The 22,949-nt window shown below is 41.4% G+C and overlaps 2 protein-coding genes across 6 annotated transcripts in view; both read left to right on the plus strand.

The window, feature by feature from the left end:
• Nucleotides 1–3,250: 3,250 nt before the first annotated feature.
• On the plus strand, nucleotides 3,251–13,412 carry LDHA (lactate dehydrogenase A). 3 transcript variants are annotated; one of them, XM_004369695.2, is made up of 8 exons: nucleotides 3,251–3,477; nucleotides 5,674–5,823; nucleotides 7,558–7,675; nucleotides 8,969–9,142; nucleotides 9,592–9,765; nucleotides 10,513–10,630; nucleotides 11,887–12,010; nucleotides 12,702–13,412. In XM_004369695.2, the coding sequence occupies exons 2-8, from the start codon at nucleotides 5,698–5,700 to the stop codon at nucleotides 12,864–12,866; spliced, it is 999 nt and encodes a 332-aa protein (XP_004369752.1). In that variant the 5' UTR covers nucleotides 3,251–3,477; nucleotides 5,674–5,697; the 3' UTR covers nucleotides 12,867–13,412. The 3 variants fall into 3 exon arrangements, with proteins under 3 accessions (XP_004369752.1, XP_023593418.1, XP_004369751.1); XM_023737650.1 differs by having other exon boundaries at nucleotides 3,378–3,492; nucleotides 12,702–13,287; XM_004369694.2 differs by lacking the exon at nucleotides 3,251–3,477 and adding an exon at nucleotides 5,377–5,454 and having other exon boundaries at nucleotides 12,702–13,287.
• Nucleotides 13,413–15,079: 1,667 nt separating this feature from the next.
• The window catches only part of LDHC (lactate dehydrogenase C), a 63,930-nt gene continuing 56,060 nt past the window's right edge, over nucleotides 15,080–22,949 (plus strand). For 2 of the 3 annotated variants that reach the window (XM_012557042.1, XM_012557047.1), the window contains exons 1-2: nucleotides 15,511–15,636; nucleotides 19,518–19,635. In XM_012557042.1, coding sequence (XP_012412496.1) covers nucleotides 15,511–15,636; nucleotides 19,518–19,635 — 244 coding nt within the window. Of the gene's footprint in view, nucleotides 15,210–15,501; nucleotides 15,637–19,517; nucleotides 19,636–22,949 lie in introns of those variants that run through there. The other variant, XM_004369697.1, reaches the window with a different exon arrangement.

The raw sequence follows: 22,949 nt of genomic DNA on the forward strand, positions 1-22,949 counted from the left end.
CTCTTATGTTTACAGTCAAGCTGCTGAGGCTACAGAGGGAACGACTGCCACAATGTCATGTAGGGATCCATGGCAATCAATGCTGGGACAAGAATCCAGGATCCTTACTCCTAGGTCAGTATGTCGCCTCTCCACCAGGCTGCCCACTCATCTCTGCCAAGCCATGCTCATCACTGTCCTTGCCACCCAAGGTGTCAGAGAGAGGCAGTCGCTGCACTCCACAGTCCTCTGCTGCTATGAACAGACAAGGGACACTTTCAGCTTGTGGACACCAAGACTGGGTGGTTTGGAAGGGCCTTGAGATTCCCTCTGCAGCCCTGATTTTGGGAGCCTTCAGTTTGGAAGCCACATATTCTGGTGACAGTCTTTACCTTGGAATCTGTCAATGAGATGGAAAGTTTGAGGCCCAACTCCCTCACAGGGAAGGATGGAGATAAAAGGACACAGCTCTCGTTTCTTTCCTGACATAGGAAGTGGCTGGGAGGGAATCTAGAGTTTCTGTTAGGGAATCATGTGAGGAATAAATTCTGGAGGGAATAGCAGTCTGAGCAAAAAAAAAAAAAGAAACAGAGGCAGGATCCAGAGGCAGAGGATGAGCCCAACCTAGAGGAGAGGAGAAGGGGGAGAGGAAGAAAGGCATCAGGGTACCAGAAGAGCTGCTACCCAGGAGAACTTGAGGAGTTGGGGTGGAGTCTTCTTGCTTCCACTCCCATCATCTGAGAGATGGATGAGATTGCGGGACGGACATGAAGCAGTTTCCCAGGGGCAGGTGCCTGCTCTCTTATCAGAGACAGGAGCCTCTACTTTGGCAGGTACACAGCAGGCCCTGGTCTGTCAGGGACGTAGGCCAATAAATTTGTCTGCATCTTGGGTCCTGCAACTCAGGAAAGTCATCAGCTTTGCAACCATGGAAAAGGTGAAAAAAGTCAGGCTTTCAGTGAGTTTTCAGAAGGGCTGTGGGGCTGTGTTGTGTTGTGTCAGCGAAGTGTATGTTCTACACAGATGTGGTTGGATCTGTATCTGCTCTGAGCTTCATGTCATTGTATTATTACAAAACGAGCTGCCCTCCTTTCTGTGGCCTCTCAACCGCCTTGCTTTCACTCTATCTCTTCCATTCTCCAAAAACTTCATTGACTTCCACCGACCACCAAAAGAGGCCAAATTTTTTAGCCTGGTATTTAAGATTAAATATTCAGTAGACATGCCTTGTGCTTTCCTACCTCCACACATTTACTCATGCTGTGTTCTCTGTTTTTCAACGCCTGAACTTCACCCACTGAAATATTTTTCTAGCCCTAACTCCGATCCTACTTCTTCCAGGAAGTCTTCTCTGGTATCTGCAACAAATGACTTCTCTTATGGACACTAGACCACTTCTCACTACCTCTTTTGTGGTAGTGCTACATTCTATCTTGCATTTTAACTATTGAGGTGGAGTTCTTGGTCTTCCCCACTAAGTGGTAAAGTCTTTGAAGGCTTATAAATTTGGTCTTATTCATTTTTGAATCCCCAGCACCTAGTATAGTGGCCTTTACATACCAAAAAAAACCCCAGACCCATTGCTGTCGAGTTGATTCCAACTCGTAGCAACCCTATAGGACAGAGTAGAAACGTCTCACAGGATTTGCAAAGAGCAGCTGGTGGCAGCTGGTGGTCATCCCTGAACTGACCAACTCCAAGCCCTTCCATCTGGGAGTTAACCTGTCTCTCCCGCCTAACTTCCGCTTTCTGCCCTCTGCCCTTTTCTGAGCAGGTCACACTTTTTTTTTTTTTTTTAATTGTTGTAGTTTAAGTGAAAGTTTACAATTGAAGTTAGTCTCTCATACAAAAATTTATGCATACATTGTTATGTGACCCTAATTGCTCTCCCTATACTGTGACAGCACACTCCTCCTTTCCATCCCTGATCTCCCATGTCCATTCAACCAGCTCCTAACCCCCTCTGCCTTGTCATCTCACCTCCGGACAGAAACTGCCCATTTAGTCTCATGTATCTACTTGAGCTAAGACGCATACTCTTCACAGGTATCATTTTATGTCCCACAGTCTAGTCCAATCTTTGTCTGAAGAGTTGGCCTCGGGAATTGTTTTAGTTCTGGGTTGACAGAGAGTATGGGGGCCATGCTTTCTGGGGTTCCTCCAGTCTCAGTCAGACTGAGCACATCACACTTGTGGTCACATCTGATAAGCAGGCACAAGGCCAGCCCTGACTGAATTGGGACATTGTTGCAAAGACTGAGCAACAGAAGACACTGTTGCAACCTACTCTACCCCGAAGGATGCTGGAGAATCTGTGGCTCCCTCAGTCCTTTCTACTTGTGTTCTTGAGGCTGAGAGCCTAGGTTCCGGTGCATCCTAGAGTAATAGGAAAACTGTTAGGACATGCTAGAGAGATACCCTTGTTTTTATTTTCCCTTTAAAGCCACAAAACCCACAGTTATGGATATCGCTCCGAGCTGGGCGCTGACTTGGATACCGGAGGTACAGGGAAGAAGTAGGTGCATACACGCCTTTGAGAGGCTCACTGTTTGGTAAAGGAACAGAGCACACTCACCTCTAATGCAAACCGGTTTGAAGGATGCACAGACCAGTGTGGTGGGAGGTATCAACTCTGTGTATCAGGAGGAAAGGGGCTTTTGGGAAGATGGGTACTATTAAAGAAGCAGAGTTGGAAGCTAGAGGGGAAGGCAGGCCAGGCGAATCAACCAGCATGAGGAAAGGCCTGGAGGTAAATATAACAAGATATGTTAAAGAAACAGAAAACGAAACCCAGCAGTTCTTGGGTACGGCTGAAGCCTGACATGCTGGGTGGGGTAGGCAACCGTAGGGACTTGCAGACATGGAAGGAATGACCTGAGCCACCCGTGCTCGACAGGTCAAGGCCTAACTATCAGTTGTGGGACTTGGAAGGTTTAGCATCAGGGGAAAAAGCGTCAGTGAACAGCATGAAGTTTTGGAGATCGCTGGAGTTAGGTAAGGACAGACTGACACTGTGCTAGGGGTTTTGTTTCTTTCAACACGTTTGTCGAGTGCCTATTAAGTGCCAGGAGCTATTGCGGGCAGTGGGAAACCGCGGTGAAGATACAAATCAAGCCCTTCCTGACAGTTATTTTCCACTCGTTACAGAATAGGAAACTGAGGGTCAGCCTGATTCCGGCCGGGTTTCTGAGGCTGCAAGAGGACAACGTTGCTCTGCGAAGCGGCTTAGACGTACCGACGTACGCGGGTCGGTCAGCCTCTCCATCCTCCCGCTGCGCGCGCCGCCGGGGCCTCTAGACTGCCCCGCCCGACTCGGCGCCCGCCCCCAGCCCAACCCACACGTGGGTTCCCGCACGTCCGCCCGGCTCCCCCCTGACGTCAGCCTCGCGGTGCCATTTAAGGCCCATCCCGCCCTCCGGTCCGAGTCCTGGAGCTGCTGCTGCCGAGTCAGGATTTCACCTCCTCTTGCCGCCGACGCCCGCCCGACGTGCAGTCCCGGTACAGTCTAGCCCGGTGCGCATTGCGCCCTAGGGAACGGGAGAGCGAGCTGCCTTGGGCCCTGCTAGTTGAGCGCGCGCGGCACCGCATGGACGCCGCCGCCCACGAAGGAGTCCCTACTCTTGGGGGGTGTAGGCGCCGCTTCCCAGACGCAGTGTCGGGAGACCTCGGCAGTGGCGCACGCCATGCGTGGGCTTGGAGCTCGCGGTGCTCTGCTTTTGCCTAAACGTGTACGGGGGTGTTTGGCCGGGCCGGAGAACCTAGGAGGTGGCCGCACCCATTCTGGGTTGAAAGCCCGCGTGGATGCGGAAGAACAGGGAGATGGCAGAGCTCCTTCGAGAGTGCTAAAGGGTGGGAAAATCAGTAAACGGGCAGAACTCGAGATCCAGTCCCCGGAGCCCATGCATGGAGTCGAAAAAGCCTGACCATGTCCGGGGCGGGTTCCTGGAAGCCGGAAAGCCACTGGGCGCCGCGCGGGTCCCATTTTCCCCTGGAACGCTCGAGTGGTGGGCTCCATGGGGGCGGCTGCTGCATGCAGATTACAGGGCGCTTTTTGCTCAAATAGCATTTATTAAGCAGCTGCTGGTGTATTGTGCGCCGTGCTAGGCGAGGTGCATGCAAAGATGAAGTAGGTAGGGTTCCAGCCCACTGGCACCTAAGACAATCTTGAGAGTAGGATCATCCGGTACTATCCCCTCTTTCGACAAACGGGGAGACCTAGAGCTCGGGGAGGGTTAGGGCATATCTAACGTCACAGTGAATGGGTGGTAGAGTTGGGGAGTAGACCCTCGTTCTGCAGGCTCCCTCCACTAGATGCACCCCCCCGCCATTTTTTTCCCACTCCAAGCTCTACGTTGAGTGGGGCGCTGGAGGCCAGGGCTGAGGTTTTGGTGAAGCCTGTAGTCTCTGCTGGAAGAAGTCCTCCCTTCCCCCTGCCAGGCTGCAGAAACCTTACAGGGCTGTCTAGAAATAGCAGTGATTTGTGAGGAGAGACCCGATTCCGGCTTAGTGACTCTGGGCTGCCTGCCTGGAGGTCCTCTGGGATATTTTTGCCCTTTGGAACGATGTCAAGATTAGATGTAGTGCTTTCTGGATGCAACCTGTGACATTTCAGTCCACTGAGTGCAGTGCAGAGTTGGATTAGCAGAGGCGAAGTCCCCTTCACCGGCTCTGAAAATCTAGGGCTCCACCAAGTAGCTGTTAACTTTAAGACCAGACCTTAGGCCCTCTGCAGCTATTTCTTCACTTCCTGTACTGACAAAATTTCCTCTTTCCGGGCCTTATGCCTTGCAGCAGGGATCATGGCAGAAGCCACACGAGGAGCTTGCCTCCCGGTTGATTAACGTAGGCCCCTAGTTCCTGGTATTGCGATTTAAAGTGTGGCTCTGGCTGCATGCCCTGCCAGGGAGGCTGTCAGCCAAGCTTCACGCTGCTCGTGTCTGCTCCGGGCCACTGGTTAAGTCTAAAGTCTGACTCCTACCTCCCTCCCTCTGACCTAGAGAGCAGGATAGTGCCTGATTGCAGGCAAGCCCCAGTGCCCACCTCTCAATGACCAGCGGCCACTAGACTACACTCCCGCCCCAGCGCCCTGAAATGCGCGCGCTTGCAGGTTTCCTAGCGGCAGCTAGTCTTCTGGACCTGGGCCAGGCGTAGAACCCCCTCCAGTTTTACAGGGCGGGGGAGGGAAGGAGGAAGTGAGCACGCAGGCGCAGAAGTTACTGCACGTCCTATTGCATCTAGGACGTACTTTGTGGCCGTTAATGGCGTTTTCCGCGTGTATCTCTGGTTCTTACTTGAGGGGCTTGCAGTGTACTTGCTATAACGAGCCTTGGTAGCTGGGGTAGAGCTGGGAGGACAGCTCACAGTGATCTTGTCTGAGGATAGGCTGGCCCCACCTGGGGTTAATAAACCAAGATGAGTAAGCCTTCAGGAGGCTATACTTATACCCAAACGTCGATATTATTTTTCCATGCCAAGGTGGGGTTCTTCACATCAAGCTCTGGCCAGATCAGACCCTAGTATTAAACCTTTTAATCCTCCTTTGACCACCTTTAGGCCTTTTTTCTTTATGTTTTAATCACCTCTTGTGATTTTTAGTGGCAGATACCCCGAAAGGAAATAAACTTTTTCAGAATAGCTGTTGGTTAATAAAACATTAAAGAGGGTACAGTGATACTCCATGTTTTTCTCTTATAGGTTCCTTCCTCTTCCAAAACCAGTATGGCAACTCTCAAGGATCAGCTGATTGTGAATCTTCTTAAGGAAGAACACCCCCCCCAGAATAAGATTACAGTTGTTGGGGTTGGTGCTGTTGGCATGGCCTGTGCCATCAGTATCTTAATGAGGGTAAGTGAGAGCCCATCATTCTAGAAGCCAAAGATAACCTTGATTCCTCTCCCCTCCCCACCCCACCACCAAGAATTGCATTATCACATTGTATATAAAAATATTTCGGTTCCTGAACTCCTTCCAAAAGCCGTATGTGGAACTAAGTTTTGAGACATGATGCTGTACAAAAACTATCTGAACTAAAAAGTATAAAAGGTTATTTATCTAGAGGCCCAGTTTCTTGAATTTGCTGTGTTAATATACATGGATTGCCTACAAATGAAAAGGGAGAAACCATGCTTTAAAGGAGCTAAAACTCTTTTAAAGTAATTCTTGAAAATAACACATGCATGTAGTAAAATTAAAATCATACCAAATGTGGGAAATCTTCTCCCGAATGTCTTCTCCCACCTCAAATCCCCATTCACCTCCTTGGATAGCAATTTTTTTTTAACCGATTATGAAGTTAAAATTTAATTAGAAAAGGAGAACTTGTGAATGAAGAACACTTTTTACAGTATTCACACCTGGTTTATTTCAAAACGAATTGAGGCAGGTTACAATATTAAACTATTTTAAGTTCAGATTTGGAGTTCCTAAAAGAGTGAAATGAGGCATTCTGGTTTGGAACGGAAATGGATGGAAGTGAGCAGGGATGAAGGCAAAAATGAGCTATGTGGAGGTCTTGTAACAACACAAGTTCCTCTGTATGTATTCTTAGAAGAAACCACATAATACAACAACTCTTATTTATTCTCATTGGATCATACATAGAAGGCATCTGTTTTCCTCTTCAAGTAATTCTTCCCACACATATAAACTGCGTGAGGTCTTTTTCTGCAATGACCTCTGACTGAGGTGTGGGTAAGAAGAGTAACTGCCAGATGACTCACATTGTAGATGATTTTGGGGTAGATATTCAGCCAGTACAATCTGTTTGTGATGACAGTCCACATCTCATTTATATTAAAGCTATTATTGGTGCTCCTGGTCTGAGATACACCTATGAACTTACATAGGTTCAACTGCAAGAATATTTTTTGCCAACACTATGCAATCCACAAATCTATCTCTGTGTAAAACTCTTAGTGTTGGTCCATATATGGAAAGCATATAACCAGGCCAAAAAAAAAAAACCTAGTTGCCATCAAGTTGATTCCAACTCATAGCAACCCTCTGAGTCAAATAGGAGTCCTGGTGGTGCAGTGGTTGCCAGCTTGGCTGCTAACCAAAAGGTAGGCAGTTCAAATCCACCAGCTCCTCCTTCAAAACTATGGGGCAGTTCTACTCTGTCCTATAGGGTCACTACGAGCTGGAATATAACCAGGGAATGATCCAAAATAATCACTTTTTAATTCCAAGTCTTGATACTGGTCAGTATCACCCATTTAATGAATAGCAACCTAAAATCAATGTGTAAAACTGAATTTGAGAGAGTAAATAGAGCAATTTAACATAATTAGAAGTTATTCTAACTACTGCCAATTCAGTATTCTGCTTCCAGTGGTGGAAGCAGTGGTGGTGGAGCTTCTGCAGAGGTTGCTCCAGTGGAGGGGGGGAGTCAGTACTTCCTCCTATACATGGGTCATCTGTGAGTCCAGTTTTTAAATAGGTGCCTACCTCTACTTTGAAGTATATCCTGATGATAATAAGGCAGCAGAACTCTCCTATGCCAGAAATAGAGAAATTTTGAATGTTCTTCTAAAAATCTGAAAGTAGTAATTTCCCATTTAACCAAAAATTGTCTTTTAGGACTTGGCCGATGAACTCGCTCTTGTTGATGTCATAGAAGACAAATTGAAGGGAGAGATGATGGATCTCCAGCACGGCAGCCTTTTCCTTAGAACACCAAAAATTGTCTCTGGCAAAGGTTGATTTCAGCAAGTTTATATTATAGTCTCTGTTAGACTTCTTCATCAGGCTTGAAATACTAGTTCTTTTAAAGATTTTCTTTTTATGTAGGATAGGAGAGCCTTGGAATAATTTGGCATTAGTATCTGTGGCTATCAAAGTTTCAATATCTTACAAGTGGTTTTAAACGGAGATCCAGTTTGTCCCTGATGTAGAAAGCATCTGAATTAGAAAGTAATTAGTAAAGCGCCAAACTTTCTGTCCATATTTAAACCATATTGCTTCAAATACTTAAACTAAATATACTTAGCCTCCACTTCCTTTTACATACTAACTCAAGTTTCAGAGTAGGGTCAATGAGCCTGTTTAGCAGATATACTTGGTTGACACTTTCACACTTAAAAGCCAGGAAACCTGGGAACAGGCCCAAATGGGGTCTTTTTTTTCCCCGCTAAATTTTATTTATTTTGTTGTTAAGAATATACACAGCAAAACATACACCAGTTCAACAATTTCTACACGTACAATTGAGTGACGTTGATTACATTCTTGAGTTTTGCAATCATTCTCACCCTCCTTTTCTGAGTTGTTCCTCCTTATTAACATAAACTCACTGCCCCCTAAGGTTCCTATCTAATCTTTTGATTTGCTGTTGTCAATTTGATTCCATATAGATAGTTCTTAAAAGAGCATAATGATCAAGGTAGACACTTTTTACTAGTTAAGCTAAACTATTGCTGGTTTTAAGAAGATTTCAGGGGATATTTTTGGTTTAGGGCTAAAGATTATCTCAGGGCAGTTTTAGGGGTTCATCTAGCCTCCATAATAGGGTCTGTTTTGACACTTGAAAATCATTGGCCTGTTACCGGGTAGGTGACTCCCTTCATCGTCATCCTGGGTTAGCCGTCCTTTGTCACAGGGTATCTAGAAACAAGACTTGCTTATGTAAAAATAGTAGTCTGAAAGAGTAGGAACATTGAGCTCAGGTAGCAAAAAATTTGGGAGTATATAGGAATTTATATGAGAATCAAACTTGATTCGTTCCAGCTCCCTCCAATTGTAGTTTTGTAAAGTCACAACATGACTAAAACTAGAGAACAAGGAGGATATTGACCTACTTTTTCTTCCATTTAAGGGGCCACAGTGATAAAACTGCAAAAGACAAATGTGGGGGACACTGGGGATACTTATCTGCCACTTACACAAAACACTGATAAAACTACCCACACAAGAAGCTTATGGACACATTTTTGAGTTAGGCGAAGAATTTGCTTAAAGTCCTTAATCTGGTCATTGTTTCTTTTTTCCCTAGACTATAATGTAACTGCAAATTCCAAGCTGGTTATTATCACAGCTGGAGCACGTCAGCAAGAGGGAGAAAGCCGCCTTAATTTGGTCCAGCGTAATGTGAACATCTTTAAATTCATCATTCCTAATGTTGTAAAATACAGCCCAAACTGCAACTTGCTTGTTGTTTCTAATCCAGGTGAGACTTAAATTGCTAGAGTAAAAATGATAATGCATGTGATATTCTGTATAAGCACATTTATTTATTAATATTTTTTATTTCCCTCTTGAGAGTTGATTTATTATGTGTTTTTGTAGTTAACTTAAAAACATTAAAGGGGATATAATCCTTTGAACATAGTTTGAACTTAAAATTAGTTACTTTCCTAAGAAGATCTTGGATGAGGGGTGAGTTTATGAGTAACGTGTTATTCTCTTAATTGACACACAGTTTATTTTCACAAAATTACATTTTCTACATACTTAACGGATTTGGTATATTACACATAGTATAGAGGTTTAAAAAATTGACAAAAATATTGATCAGCCATGATCAGTATATTAAGATTCATACAGAGCCATATATCTTGTAGCCAGTCATTATCTAATGATTCATTTAGTACCTTTGCCTAAATGTTTTCTTCATAGTGGACATCCTTACCTACGTGGCTTGGAAGATAAGTGGCTTTCCCAAAAACCGTGTTATTGGAAGTGGTTGTAATCTGGATTCAGCACGGTTCCGTTACCTAATGGGGGAGAGGCTGGGAGTTCACCCATTAAGCTGCCATGGGTGGGTCCTTGGGGAGCATGGAGACTCTAGTGGTAAGCATCAGTTATTTTCTCTTGTTTTTAATAAGACTGTAAGAAATTGACAGAAGGTTTATTATTACATCAGATCCTAAATTAGATATTCATTCCTCAGGGTAAAATGGTCTATAGAAATCTACCTTTGGTATAATTATACCCTATGAATTGTTGAGATTTTAGTTATTTTGTATGACATTTTATGGCAGAGGAGATGGGGAATGAAATTGCTCCTTTTACTGTGAACGTGTTGAGTGAGACTATAGTTCTTCGGATGACCTCAGTCATTTAGTATCATAGCTATTTATGTTTGATGTGAACTATCTAGCACTGAAAAGGCTAGCTAATCCAAATGGAGTGCATGTAACCTGTAGAGAAAATTCTGTTATCTGTCCCAGTTGAAAGATGTTACAGTTTGTGCAGAATTCTTAGAGTTCCTTATGCCAAGAAAATTCCCCTTGTGATCTCATACTATCTTTATATTTCAGATCTATACAGATTAAACATCCAATAGGTCTAGAGAAACAGGTTAGGATATAGTTTAAATTCTTAGTTTTATATAATCTGAACAAATGAAAATCTAATCTAAAAGTGAAAACTTTAAGGATTTGAACATAGGTAGTCTTGACCAAAAGGGGTAAGCCTCCCAGATAAGAAAAGATAATTTGAAAAATGGGCCAGGATTAAAAAAAGGGGGAGGAGGGGATCAGAATTACTAGTCTGTTGCTGCCTGGAAATAAACATATTCTGTGCTATTTGTTTTAGTGCCTGTGTGGAGTGGAGTGAATGTGGCTGGCGTCTCTCTGAAAAATCTGCACCCTGATTTAGGTACTGATGCCGATAAGGAACAGTGGAAAGAGGTTCACAAACAGGTGGTTGACAGGTAATAGATCTCATAATTTGGCAACGTGTTTGATTAAAATTTATTCTTTTTATTTACAAGATTAAAATTTTTAATATAATTTGCATTTGAATATTTTATTAGAGAGAAAACTTGTTTTCTTAAGCTTTGTTAAAGATCATGCTCTGAAACAATAAGTAAAAGTATTAAAAATTAAAGACATTTATTAATGCTGCAGTCTATCACTTTGTCATAATTCTCAATTTATAGTCTGATAAATTGTCTGTGCTTATATTGTAAACTATTAAGATAAAACAAGCTAGATTAAGTCCACCCTATTTGTGAGTCAGTCTTAGTTCAACAGTATGTAAGATTCATTCAGTTAGGAATAAAATCTTTTAAATCTAAGTTCCTATTATAGTCTTTATGAATAGAAACACAGCTAACTTGTTTACTCAGATTATTACAAAGTTTTAAGCAAGGTCTAGATTCATAATGGCACTAAAAATTTTAATAATTCATAACTGTTAGAAATTGTTGAACTAGAGAAGCTTTCAGCTTGGTGGAATTATTTACTTACTGTAAACCATGTGCTCATGTGCGGACCTCAGGTCTATAGAATTGAATAATAAATCATAATTCTTGATTGGTCTATGCAAGGCCCTCCTATTTGTTTAATTAGTTTTTAAAATAATGAAACCTGTGAATCCACCACCCAACACAACAACTCAAACATTGACAATAGCTGTCAACTAACTATAGTGTTTGGTCAGAATTATTAGTCTGCTGGTGCTTGGAGATAAGTGAATTCAAGAAAGGTGTAAATTATAATACAACACACTCTATAGTTAATGAGGAAATGTTAGAACTATCATTAAAGTCAGGAAAGACATAAGATGCCTGCTATTACTGTTCAACATTGTTCTGGAGATTCTAATCAATGTAATAAGATTAAAATTTTTAATAAAATTTATAAACATTGAAAAAAATTACATTTCTAAGAATCACCCTTTTGTAGTAGTTAGAGTTCATTTGTTTTAACAGCTATGTAATATTCCATTGTGAGAATATACCACAATTTGTCCATTTCTATTGGAGGGTACTGGGCTTGTTACCAGGTTTTTGCTGTTACAGACAGTACTGCTGTGAACATCCTTACACATACATCCTGGTATATACGTGCAAGGGTTACTCTTAGGTTTTGTAGCAATTATTTATGGTATGTTCAGTGAATACTTTTTCTTTGTTTCTCCCGCCCTACTTTTTCCTGCCATACCTTGCCCTTCCCTATCCTACAGTGCGTATGAGGTGATCAAACTGAAGGGCTATACCTCCTGGGCCATTGGACTGTCTGTGGCCGATTTGGCAGAAAGTATAATGAAGAATCTTAGGCGGGTACATCCAATTTCCACCATGATTAAGGTAGGTCTATGTAGTGATATATTAGAATGCCATTATTTCTTGTTTTTGTTTTTTTTAAAAGGTTCTTCTGAGAAAGCAGTTAGATTAATATAGGTCCTCAGCTATTGATTTAAATTACTGATTTTAGTGAAATTAATTCATGCACCCACACTTTTCTTCTTTGGGAAGAAATGGTTGAGCTTTAGGGTTAATGTTCAGTAGCACATAGATAGTTGATAACTTGTTGACTTAAAAAAACTCAATTATGTTGAGGTGGGTGGAAGACTATAAAAGAGGTTTTTTTTTTCTTTTGGGAAAAAAAATAAATTATACTCAAGTTAGAGTTACTAAAGTATTACACAACAAAAACTGGAAAGTACTTGTGGGGATTGCAACCAGTGTCACAAAACAATATGTGTATAAATTTTTGAATGCAAAATTAACTTGAGCTGTAAACTTTCACCTAAAGCACAATAAAAAAAACAAAAAACTGGAAATTACTGTGGATGACAATGGCTCAGATTTTCTTTTAGAATGGAAATCTTGCTAGTTTAATGGCTTTCTTTTATACTGCTCATTACATCATAACTGAAAATCTGGAAAGCAATTTCTACTTATCAAGTTGTATTAATTAAGCTTCATATTAGAATGAAAGTCTTGGGAGACCCCAGAATACAGATAAAATGTAAAATAATTCTCATTTTGCCCTCAGGGTCTCTATGGAATTAAAGATGATGTCTTCCTTAGTGTTCCTTGCATCTTGGGACAGAATGGAATCTCAGACGTTGTGAAGGTGACTCTGACTCCTGAGGAAGAGGCCCGTTTGAAGAAGAGTGCAGATACACTCTGGGGGATCCAAAAAGAGCTGCAGTTTTAAAGTCTTTAGTTGTACCACTTCACTGTCTAGGCTATAAAAGGATTTTAGTTGGGGGCTTGCATGTTGTCCTTTTTATCTGGTCTGTGATTAAAGCAGTAAAATTATGACCTAGGAAAAACATCAATTTCCTAAAGTTAGACATAGGAATGGTCCATAAAACCTTACAGCTGTATCCTGATGGTGGGTAATAATTATCTTGTGTAGTTCTCAGTTGGTTAGTATAAAATAGTTCCACCACCTCTGAGACACCACTGCCAATGTTGCACATTCTGCGGCTGCCTATCAGAAGAATGTGTGTACTGTGTGTTGTATAGCTTCTGGTTCCTTCACCCAACATGCCTAGCCCATTTTTTTTTTCCCACTCTGTCAAATCCTGGGCTCCAATGTGTAAATCCAATATTGCATGTCTTGTGCATAACTGTTCTAAAGGATCTTATGTTGTGTACTGTATCACAGTAGTGTACATCACCATGTAATGTAAAAAGATCTAAACAATGCAACTATCTGTCATACCAACTAAAACACCAAATAAACCATGAACAGTGACAACTCTGTTAATTTATTACATTAAGATATAAAGCCACAAAGCTGCTGTTTATTCATTATATTACTGGCATGGTACCCTACAATTCATGTAGGGAATGTTCCATACATGAATGTAAAAAATACATTTTTTTGCCAACTGAACATAGCAATGAACTTTGCCACTGCAGGCAACAGATTTTTAAGGAACTTCACCCTCTGGAAACCCATAATATAATGGTACTTAAAAATTTTAAACCATATCGTTCTGGTGGTTCTTACTGGATCCCCTCAAAACATTTCTATAACCATGACCCTGATCTAGGCCTGACAACCTTACTTCTAGAGGTTAACTACCTGTACCAGTGGCTGTTGAGCTGATTCTGACTCATGGCAACCCCCTGTGAGCCAAAGTAGAGCTGTACTCCATAGGGCTTTCAATGGCTGATGTTTTGGAAGTAGATTACCAGGTCCTTCTTACGAGGTGCCTCTGGGTGGACTTGAAACTCCAACCTTTTGGTTAGCAGCTGGGCTCGCCAATCATTTGCACGAATCAAGGACTCTTTTCCAGATATAGGAAACAATAAAAAGTTCTACACCAGGGAAAAGGTGTTCAAAGGCTAGTTGGACGGGAGAGTGGTTTGAGATGAAGTTGGAGGCATAAGAGGTCCAGATCTCGAAGGTCTTTTAGGTTGTGGTAAAAATTATTTTTTCTAAGTGTAATAGAAAGCCATTGAAGGGTTCTGACCAGGGTTGTTGCCTGACCTGAACTACATACAAAACACACAGAAGCTTATCATATGGAAAATGGATTATCCTTTAGGATTTGGAAAGGGTTCAATGCAAATACTTGACAAAAGACTGGCGGAGGTTGTGCTGCCTTCTGTTGAGTTACAAATTCTCTGTAAATTAAAAGTACCCTTAGAAAACTAGACTTGGCCTTTCCTTTTCACTACTACCCACTGTTCTCCCAAGAGAAATTCTAATTTCAACTATTTTGGGACTCAGTTCAGAGGTTACAGAGCTTAATAATTAAAAACAATGGCAAGTAAATGCATGGGCAAGGGCGTGGTAAGTGCATCAAAAAGTATTTTCCTCAAACTCAGGTGGGTCATTCCTAAACCCATGCTTTAATTCTTTTTCATCCTGAGAGCTCAGGTAGCTTCAAAAAGAGGAAAGGTTGGTCAAAGACAGGTGCTCCGCGATGTGGCCCTTGCCAAGCTAGCTGCCCATCTTCGGTCTAGTCTCAACCAACCACTGTCGCTTCAGGATAATTTGGAAGAAATCTCCTAAGGGCGCCACCCAGGGCTTGCACCGTTGTGAGAACAGGAAGCGTGCCCAAGAGAGTTCTTCCCCCAGGGACCTCGAGCCTGGCCCGTCAGCTCCGGGGTAGCGGTGGTGTTACAGAAGTCTGGGTCCTAAAATCAGTCCCAGGTCAACTGAGGGAAATGAAACAAAACTTCAGTATCCCTCTCATGCAGTCTCGTAGGAGCAGCCTAGACTTATTCACATAAATGATACCGGTATTTAACCTCAGCCATTAAAAGTTGGCTTAGGTGGAGAGGGTGTCAAACGCTTACCAATGCGCCTGCGCCTGCGCCAGGCCAGCCAGGGGCGGGGCTTGCGTGCTGACAACAGAGAGCCGTGCAAGCGGGCGGGCGTGCGTGCGGGCGTGGAAGCGTGGAAAGTGTAACCGTCTCCAGGCTTTGCACTTTAACTGCCGTTACTGTTTGTTTCTGGTGTCACTTTTCTGCCTTCCTTAAAGGCGGTGTATTGCGCTCTGTCGGCCGTCTGTACTGAGTTGCGCTAAGCAAACCATTTGTGAGCGTCTGGTACTGGGTGAAAATGGTGACTGGGGGCAGGGAGAACTAAAATAGCCTGTTGTTGCCCCACCCCTACCACTGATACACTGGTCCTTGCTCTACCGCCTACCTCCCTTAAGCAGTAAATTCTGCCTTTGGCTTTCCCTTACCGCCCCCCCCCCCACCCCGCCCCGACTTTCTGTATACTCAAGAGCTAATTCCTTAGATCTTCAGTATGGTTAATACATCGGTAGCTATGAGAGATTAATTTAGAGAGTTTGAATCCGCTAAAATTGCATTATCTCTACCAGGTTCTCAACATGTCGACTGTCAAGGAACAGCTTATAGAGAATCTAATTGCAGAAGATGAGATCTCTCAGTGTAAGATCACCATAGTTGGAATAGGTGCTGTAGGCATGGCTTGCGCTATTAGTATCTTATTGAAGGTAAGTAATAAGCTCATCCTGTAGCTAAAAGTCAAATAAGCACTTTTTAGGTCTTGTAGATGTTGATGAGTTCAGGGTTGCAGGGTTAATCCCTTGATATAACAAATATGTTTCTTACCAGATTTTGACCCAGTTTAAGAACACTTAGAATTTACCGTGTGTCAAGCATTGCTAGAATATTTAGCTTTATTCACAGAAGCACATTAAAAAATATATTTTCAAAATATTATAATCTGGCCTGTGGAAATGATTCAGTACCTTGCCTTCCTCAGAAAGTAGAGTGAAAATCATACTTCTCAATGGCTTATACTTAAAATTTTTTAATTATAAAAGTAGTACCTGCTCATTGTAAAACAAAGTACCAAATTTGATCAACAATGGAAGTTCTTTTACTTTTCTTCTCTTTTCTGTTTCCAAAGGTAGACCTTGTTAACATTTTGGTGTATATCCTTCCAGTTATTTATATCTGTAAAACATTTAACAAAATCTACTAAACAAGAATAAAGGGGAATGGAAGGTTATAAGCCCACAAATAAAATAAACCAGCAGAGGAGACAGTAGTTTGAGAGATATCACTATAATTTTGAAAGATGGAAATCGGATTGCCTAGTGGTAATTGATTTAACAGAGCCAATAAAACTGAAACCTAAGCGCTCACAAAAGAGACATCCAAGAAGGAACAAGCAAATTCCAGAGGCAGAACCCAAAAAAGGGATCAGGCACCAGGTACCTCTGTAGATGAGGTTGAGAGGGAGTTGAAAGCAGGAGCATATCTCTTCCCAAAGACTCCCTGTGTAGGTTGTTGACTCTGACTCTGGCAAAAAGAGGTTAAGGAGGAATTGAACCAGAGAGGCCCTAGTCAGGAACATCAAGCAGTGTGGAGGTGTGTGTTGGGGTTGGGGGTGGAAAGTTGGGGGAAGTACCAGTTGCCTTAGAAGGTAGAAGTGAGGGATGGGGCAAAAAACAGGAGGATTGGTTGAAAGTTTGTATGAGGAAAAGGAAAACCACCAGGTCCTGTTCTGCACCCTAATCAACTAGACAGCCTCCTCTCTCACATCCCAGTACGCAGGGAGAAGGAGTTTATTCTTTGGAGAAATTGAACCAGATAGGCTCTGCACTCAAGAGCACCTAGGATAGGTGCTTATTAAAAGCAGTAGGATTAAGAGAAAGTCTACATGTTGAACAGTGAAGCACCAACCCTATTACCCCTCATTGGGTTATCAGAAGGCAGACTGTCAGACTAAGATGAAATATAGAAGAACAAAGAAATGAAATTAGAAGATCAGTCAAGAGGTCCAGCAACTTATTAATTGATGTTTCAGCAAGAAATGAGAGGGAAGACAGTTATTCAAGAAATAAAGCAAAAATTCTAAAACTGAAGGACATGAGTTTGCAAATATAAAGGACTCACTGATTACTCAGCACAGTGAATCAAAAAAGTCCTACTCCAAGGTATATTATGAAATTTCAGAACTGTAATTGCGGGAGAAAACTAGTTGTTGGAAGCCGTTTATTTTCTAGGAGCCCCTGGGTAGTGCAAACAGTCAAGTGCTTTACTACTAACTGAAAAGTTGGCAGTTCGAATCCATCTAGAGTCTTCTCAGAAGAAGATAATTGTAACCTCTGGAAAAGGGAGATAAATCAAGTTGGGAATATAATTTAAAAGCAGGTCGTGTTGGTTATTAAATTACTGTTACTCAGCTCCAAATCCAGCTGTCTGTGCTCTGCTTTGTGATGCTGACACTGGGTCTCTTCATACAATTTTTCTCCTTTGCCAGTAAGCATCTTGTTAGGTTCTGCCAGTGCGGGGCACTAGAGGGAAGTTGGAAGGCAAGAGGAGGGGAGAGGTGACTTCTTCCTGTTTCCTTAGTGTTCTGTTCACTGTCATGCAGCAGCAGCCTTTTGCCCCAAAGGCAGAAGTTGGTTCTAGCTTCTGCTTCTTTTGGAACTCCTAGCATCAGCCTCATCTTGCTCCTTTAGCAAAAAACCAGCAATAGCCAGGTTCTGCCTCCCCTAGATGTCTGAGTCTAGCTCCATGAGTATCTCCTCCAGTCTCTCCCTTTGTATTTCCAGCCTTAGGGGTGGTAGCTTCTAACTGCAGTTATTGTCTCTGGATTATCTCAAATGTTCCTTCCCTTTTTGCTCTTTCAGCCCTCCAACATCTGTTTAACCAATTCCCTGTATTAAATTCCCTCTGCTGAAATGCTTAGAGTGGTTTCTCTTTTTATGACCAGACTCTAAGAGATACACAGATTGATATAAAATGGATCCATAAACATGATCTGGTTTTCTTATCAGTTAGCTGAGAAGTGTTACGTGATCTTTCTGGATGAACCTTCGTATCCTCTTCCCATTCCTGATGTGTAGCACACAATGTAGCAAATTTTGGAATGTACAGTTTTTCAGAAAGGCCAGATGGTACCTGATCTGAGAAAAAATAGCAGTAAGTAGGCATTTGACCCCTTTTCCTTACTGCTCACCTTTGGAATCTAGATGCTGAATTCAGTATAATTTTATATTCTGTTGCATGTGATAAAAACCCAATTCAAATTAGAGTAAGCAAAAAAGCGACTATATATTGCTCATGTAATTAAGAAATCTAAGAGCAGAGTGAACTTCAGGTACTACTGGATTCTGGAGTTCAGACATAATCAAGACAAAGTCTTTGCATCTCTTGGTTTATATTTCCTCTATTGGCTTAATTCTTAGGCAGGGTCTTTCAATGTGGTGGTAAAGATGACTGTAACAGTTTGTTTTTAGAGTCTTATATCATTTTTAGAGTTCATGATTTCAAACAAAATTGAGACCTAATCTCCCATCTTCCATTTTCAAACCTTGTATACATTGTGCTTATTGGTTATGCCTGGATCACATACCCCCTTGTGAGCTAACTACTGTGGCCAGAAGGAAAAGATGGAAAAGTTGTCTGGGTCTGGTTATATGCCCATCTACCCCTAGGTTAAGGAGCTCTGGTGACGTGATGATAAAGCCCTCAGCTGCTAACTGAAAGGTCAGCAATTCAAATGCACCAGCTGCTCAGTGGGAGAAAACACCTGGCACTGCTCCTGTAAAGATTACAGCCTAGGAATCCCTATGGGGCAGTTCTACTCTGTCTTATAGGGTCACTGTGAGTCTGAATGAGGGCACACAATGACGACGACAACAACAATCCCTAGGTTGGAGGACCAACATTAACTCTATTGGGTAAAGCACATGAATTGGGTTCCCAAATAAAAAAGGAATTCTATTACTAGAAAAAGGAATATTGGACAGGAAAAACAATAGACATCTACCGTAAGGTTGTATACTGAAAGCGCCTACAGTGAATTCAGAAGTTAGGGTTAAATATAAAATCCTTTAAAAGAACTTCATTACTTTTTGTTGATTTTAAACTGTTAAGGGAAAAAACCCAATTCTAAAATATTCTAGCAGTTATGTAAAGGCAAAACAGTTAATTGTTGATATATCCTATTGTTTACCTAGACTTCTGGTTACTCTAAACCAGAACCAAACCCCTTGCTGTCCAGTCGATTCTCACTCATAGCGACCTTGTAGGACAGAGTAGAACTGCCTCACAGGGTTTCTAAGGCTGTAATCTTTACGGTAGCAGACTGCCATATCTTTCTCCTGCAGACTGTCTGGTGGGTTTAAACTGCCAACCTTTTGGTTAACAGCTGAGCACTTTAACCACTGTGCCACTAGGGCTCCTTCTAGTCACTCTAGACCCATTCAAAAACTAATATTTTTATATCATTTTTTTCTATTAAAAATATAAGACTACTTTGATTATAAGTAGGCACACAAAAATTCTTCTCATTCTGCTAAAACTTAACTAGGAACATTTTCCCGAACATTTTATTTAGAACTTTCATGTATTTTAGGATTTGGCTGATGAACTTGCCCTTGTTGATGTTGTACCAGACAAATTGAAGGGAGAAACGATGGATCTTCAGCATGGCAGCCTTTTCTTTACTACTTCAAAGATTGTCTCTGGACAAGGTTAATTTTAGTTTTATAAAGTTATTTTCAGAGCTTTAAAAAAGCAATGAATTTTATTAAACTGATATCAGTAAATATTAACTTAAAAATAACACCACTGTCACTAGGGCATATAATTTAAAAGGCTAATATTTTTTTAAAAAGCATTTTATTATAATTGGGGAGTACTTTGAAAATACAGAAAAGTATAAAGAAAAATTTATCGCTCTTCTGTTAATGGTTTTGTATATTTATTTCAAGTCCTCTATGTGTTTGTTGTTTACATGAAACTGATATTGTATATATAGTTTCGTATCCTTTTTAAACTTGTCTTTCTGTCATATATTTTTCCAATGATCTGTAGTTTTAAGTAGTTTTTATAATACAATTGATATATTTATTGCATACTCTTTCACCTTGTTTTCTTTTTGTGTTTTTAGAGGGCCATGTTTCGAGGTATGTAGTGTGAGGCCCTAGAACAGAGGGAATGGAGAGCTTGGCCCCATTATCGTTAGTGTCACGAGTTGACCAACTAAGAAGCCTCAGAAAATTAGGAAAAAGAATAATTTATAACTAATGTGTATCGTGCGTTCTATCTGGTAATGTGATACAACAAATATTCTTTCTACTATAAGCCCTCTTATCTAACATGATTGGGACTGAAAGTGGTTAGTAAATTAAATAAATGCAAAAAAAAAAAAAAATCCCAAGGGCAAAAAAAGAAACACGTATTACAATGGAGGATTATATAAATTTTATATTAACCTAAAACATGTAAATGCACTTAGAAATTTGTTTGCCAATATTCTGATTGTAGGGGAAGGCCTTTGAGTTTGGCTTAGCTAATTGGAGTTGAGCAGTGTCTTTTTAAAGCACACCAACGATGACCATTTTAGGTACTTTAAAGTACTACAAGAAATTCAAAGACACTCATTAATCAGTCTGATCACAAAAGTCTTGTAAATTTTTATCCTTCATTTTTATTCTCTCTTTCACACCAGGGCTTTCAAGGAGCCCTGTGGTGCAGTGGTTAAAGTGATCAACTTCTAAATGAAAGGTAGGCAGTTTGAAACCACCAGTGGGCTCCACAGGAAAAGATGTGGCAGTCAGCTTCAATAGAGATTTGCAGCATTGGAAACCCTATGGGGTCACCATGAGTAGGAATCAACTTGACAGCAGTGGGTGGGTCTTTCACACCTAAAAGGATAATTTTTAAACAACTTGCTTTTAATATATCTTTCCAAGACATGCAACTTAATTTTCATAGAGACAAGTTTGTTTTTTTAAATTGTGCTTTAACTGAAAGTTTACAGTTGAAGTTAGTTTCTCATACAAAAATTTATACATGCTTTGTTATGTGACCCTAGTTGCTCTCCCTATAATGTGACAGCACACTCCTCCTTTCCACCCTGGATTTCCTGTGTCCATTCAACCAGCTCCTGTCCCTCTCTGCCTTCTCATCTCACCTCCGGACAAGAGCTGCCCATTTAGTGTCATGTATCTACTTGAGCTAAGAAGCAGTCTCTTCACGAGTATCATTTTATGTCCCATAGTCCAGTCTAATCTTTGTCTGAAGAGTTGGCTTCGGGAATGGTTTCAGTTCTGGGCTAACAGAATCTGGGGGCCATGTCTTCTGGGGTCTCTCCAGTCTCAGTCTGACCATTAAGTCTGGTCTTTTTACTAGAATTTGAGTTCTGCACCCTACTTTTCTCCTGCTTCGTCAGGGACTCTGTGTTGTGTTGCCTGTCAGGGTGGTCATTGGTGGTAGCCGGGCACCATCTGGTTCTTCTGGTCTCAGGCTGATGGAGTCTCTGGTTTATGTGGCCCTTTCTGTCTCTTGGGCTAATCTTTTCCTTGTGTCTTTGGTGTTCTTCATTCTCCTTTGCTCCAGGTGGGTTGGGACCAATTGATGTATCTTAGATGGCCGTTTGCTAGCTTTTAAGACCCCAGAAGCCACTCACCAAAATGGGATGCAGAACATTTTCTTAATAGACTTTGTTATGCCAGTTAACATAGATGTCCCCTGAAAGCATGGTTCCCAGACCCCCACCCCTGCTACTCTGTCCCTCGAAGTATTTTGTGGTATTCAGGAAACTTCTTAGCTTTTGGTTTAGTCCCGTTGTGCTGACTTCCCCGTTTTGTGTGTTGTCCTTCCCTTCACCTAAGATAATTCTTGTTTACTATCTAGTTAGTGAATACCCCTCCCCACCTTCGTAACCATCAAAGAATGTTTTCTTCTGTGTTTAAACCATATCTTGAGTTCTTATAATAGTGGTCTCATACAATATTTGTCCTTTGTGACTGACTAATTTCACTCAACATAATGTCTTCCAGATTCATCCATATTATGAGACGTTTTGCAGATTCATCATTGTTTTTTATCGTTGTGTAGTATTCCATTGTGTGGATATACCATAATTTGTTTATCCAGTCATCGGTTGATGGGCACCTAGTTTGTTGCCATCTTTTTGCTATTGTGAAGTGAACATGGGTGTCCATATATGAACATGGGTGTGCATGTATCTATTCGTGTGATGGCTCTTATTTCTCTAGGATATATTCCAAGGAGTAGGATTGCTGGATTGTATGGTATTTCTATTTCTAGCTTTTTAAGGAGGTGCCAAATCAATTTCCAAAGTGGTTGTACCATTTTTCATTCCCACCAGCAGTGTATAAATGTTCCAGTCTTTTCACAACCTCTCTAACATTTATTATCTTGTGTTTTTTGGATTAGTGCTAGCCTTGTTGGGGTGAGATGGTATCTCATTGTAGTTTTGATTTGCATTTCTGTAATGGCTAGTGATCGTAAGCATTTCCTCATGTATCTGTTAGCCGCCTGAGTATCTTCTTTGGTGATGTGCCTGTTCATATCCTTTGCCCGTTTTTTAATTGGATTATTTGTCTTTTTGTTGTTGAGGTTTTGCAGTATCTTATAGATTCTAGAGATTAGATGCTGATTGGATTTGTTGTAGCTAAAAATTTTTTCCCAGTCTGTAGGTAGTCTTTTTACTCTTTTGGTGAAGTATTTTGTTGAGCATGTTTGATTTTTAGGAGCTCCCATTTATCTAGTCTCTCTTCTGGTGCTTGTGCATTGTTACTTATGGTTTGTATTCTCTTTATGCCATGTATTAGGGCTCCTAGCATTGTCCCTATTTTTTCTTCCATGATATATATCGTTTTAGATTTTATATTTAGGTCTTCGATCCATTTTGAGTTATTTTTTGTGCATGGTATGGTGAAGTATGGGTCTTGTTTCAGTTTTTTGCAGATGGATATCCAGTTTTGCCAGCACCATTTGTTAAAGAGACTGTCTTTTCCCCAATTAATAGACTTTG

Source organism: Trichechus manatus, unplaced genomic scaffold (assembly GCF_000243295.1).
Source record: "Trichechus manatus latirostris isolate Lorelei unplaced genomic scaffold, TriManLat1.0 scaffold00006, whole genome shotgun sequence".
NCBI classification, from domain to species: Eukaryota; Metazoa; Chordata; class Mammalia; order Sirenia; family Trichechidae; genus Trichechus; species Trichechus manatus.

What these genes read in the sequence shown, in the direction of transcription:
- LDHA (XM_004369694.2), top strand. Translation starts at nt 5,392, where the DNA reads ATGAGTAAGCCTTCAGGAGGCTATACTTATACCCAAACGTCGATATTA. An exon ending in GGAGCATGGAGACTCTAGTG is followed by an intron (nt 9,766 to 10,512) that starts GTAAGCATCAGT and finishes TATTTGTTTTAG; the next exon opens with TGCCTGTGTGGAGTGGAGTG. An exon ending in CAATTTCCACCATGATTAAG is followed by an intron (nt 12,011 to 12,701) that starts GTAGGTCTATGT and finishes TTTTGCCCTCAG; the next exon opens with GGTCTCTATGGAATTAAAGA.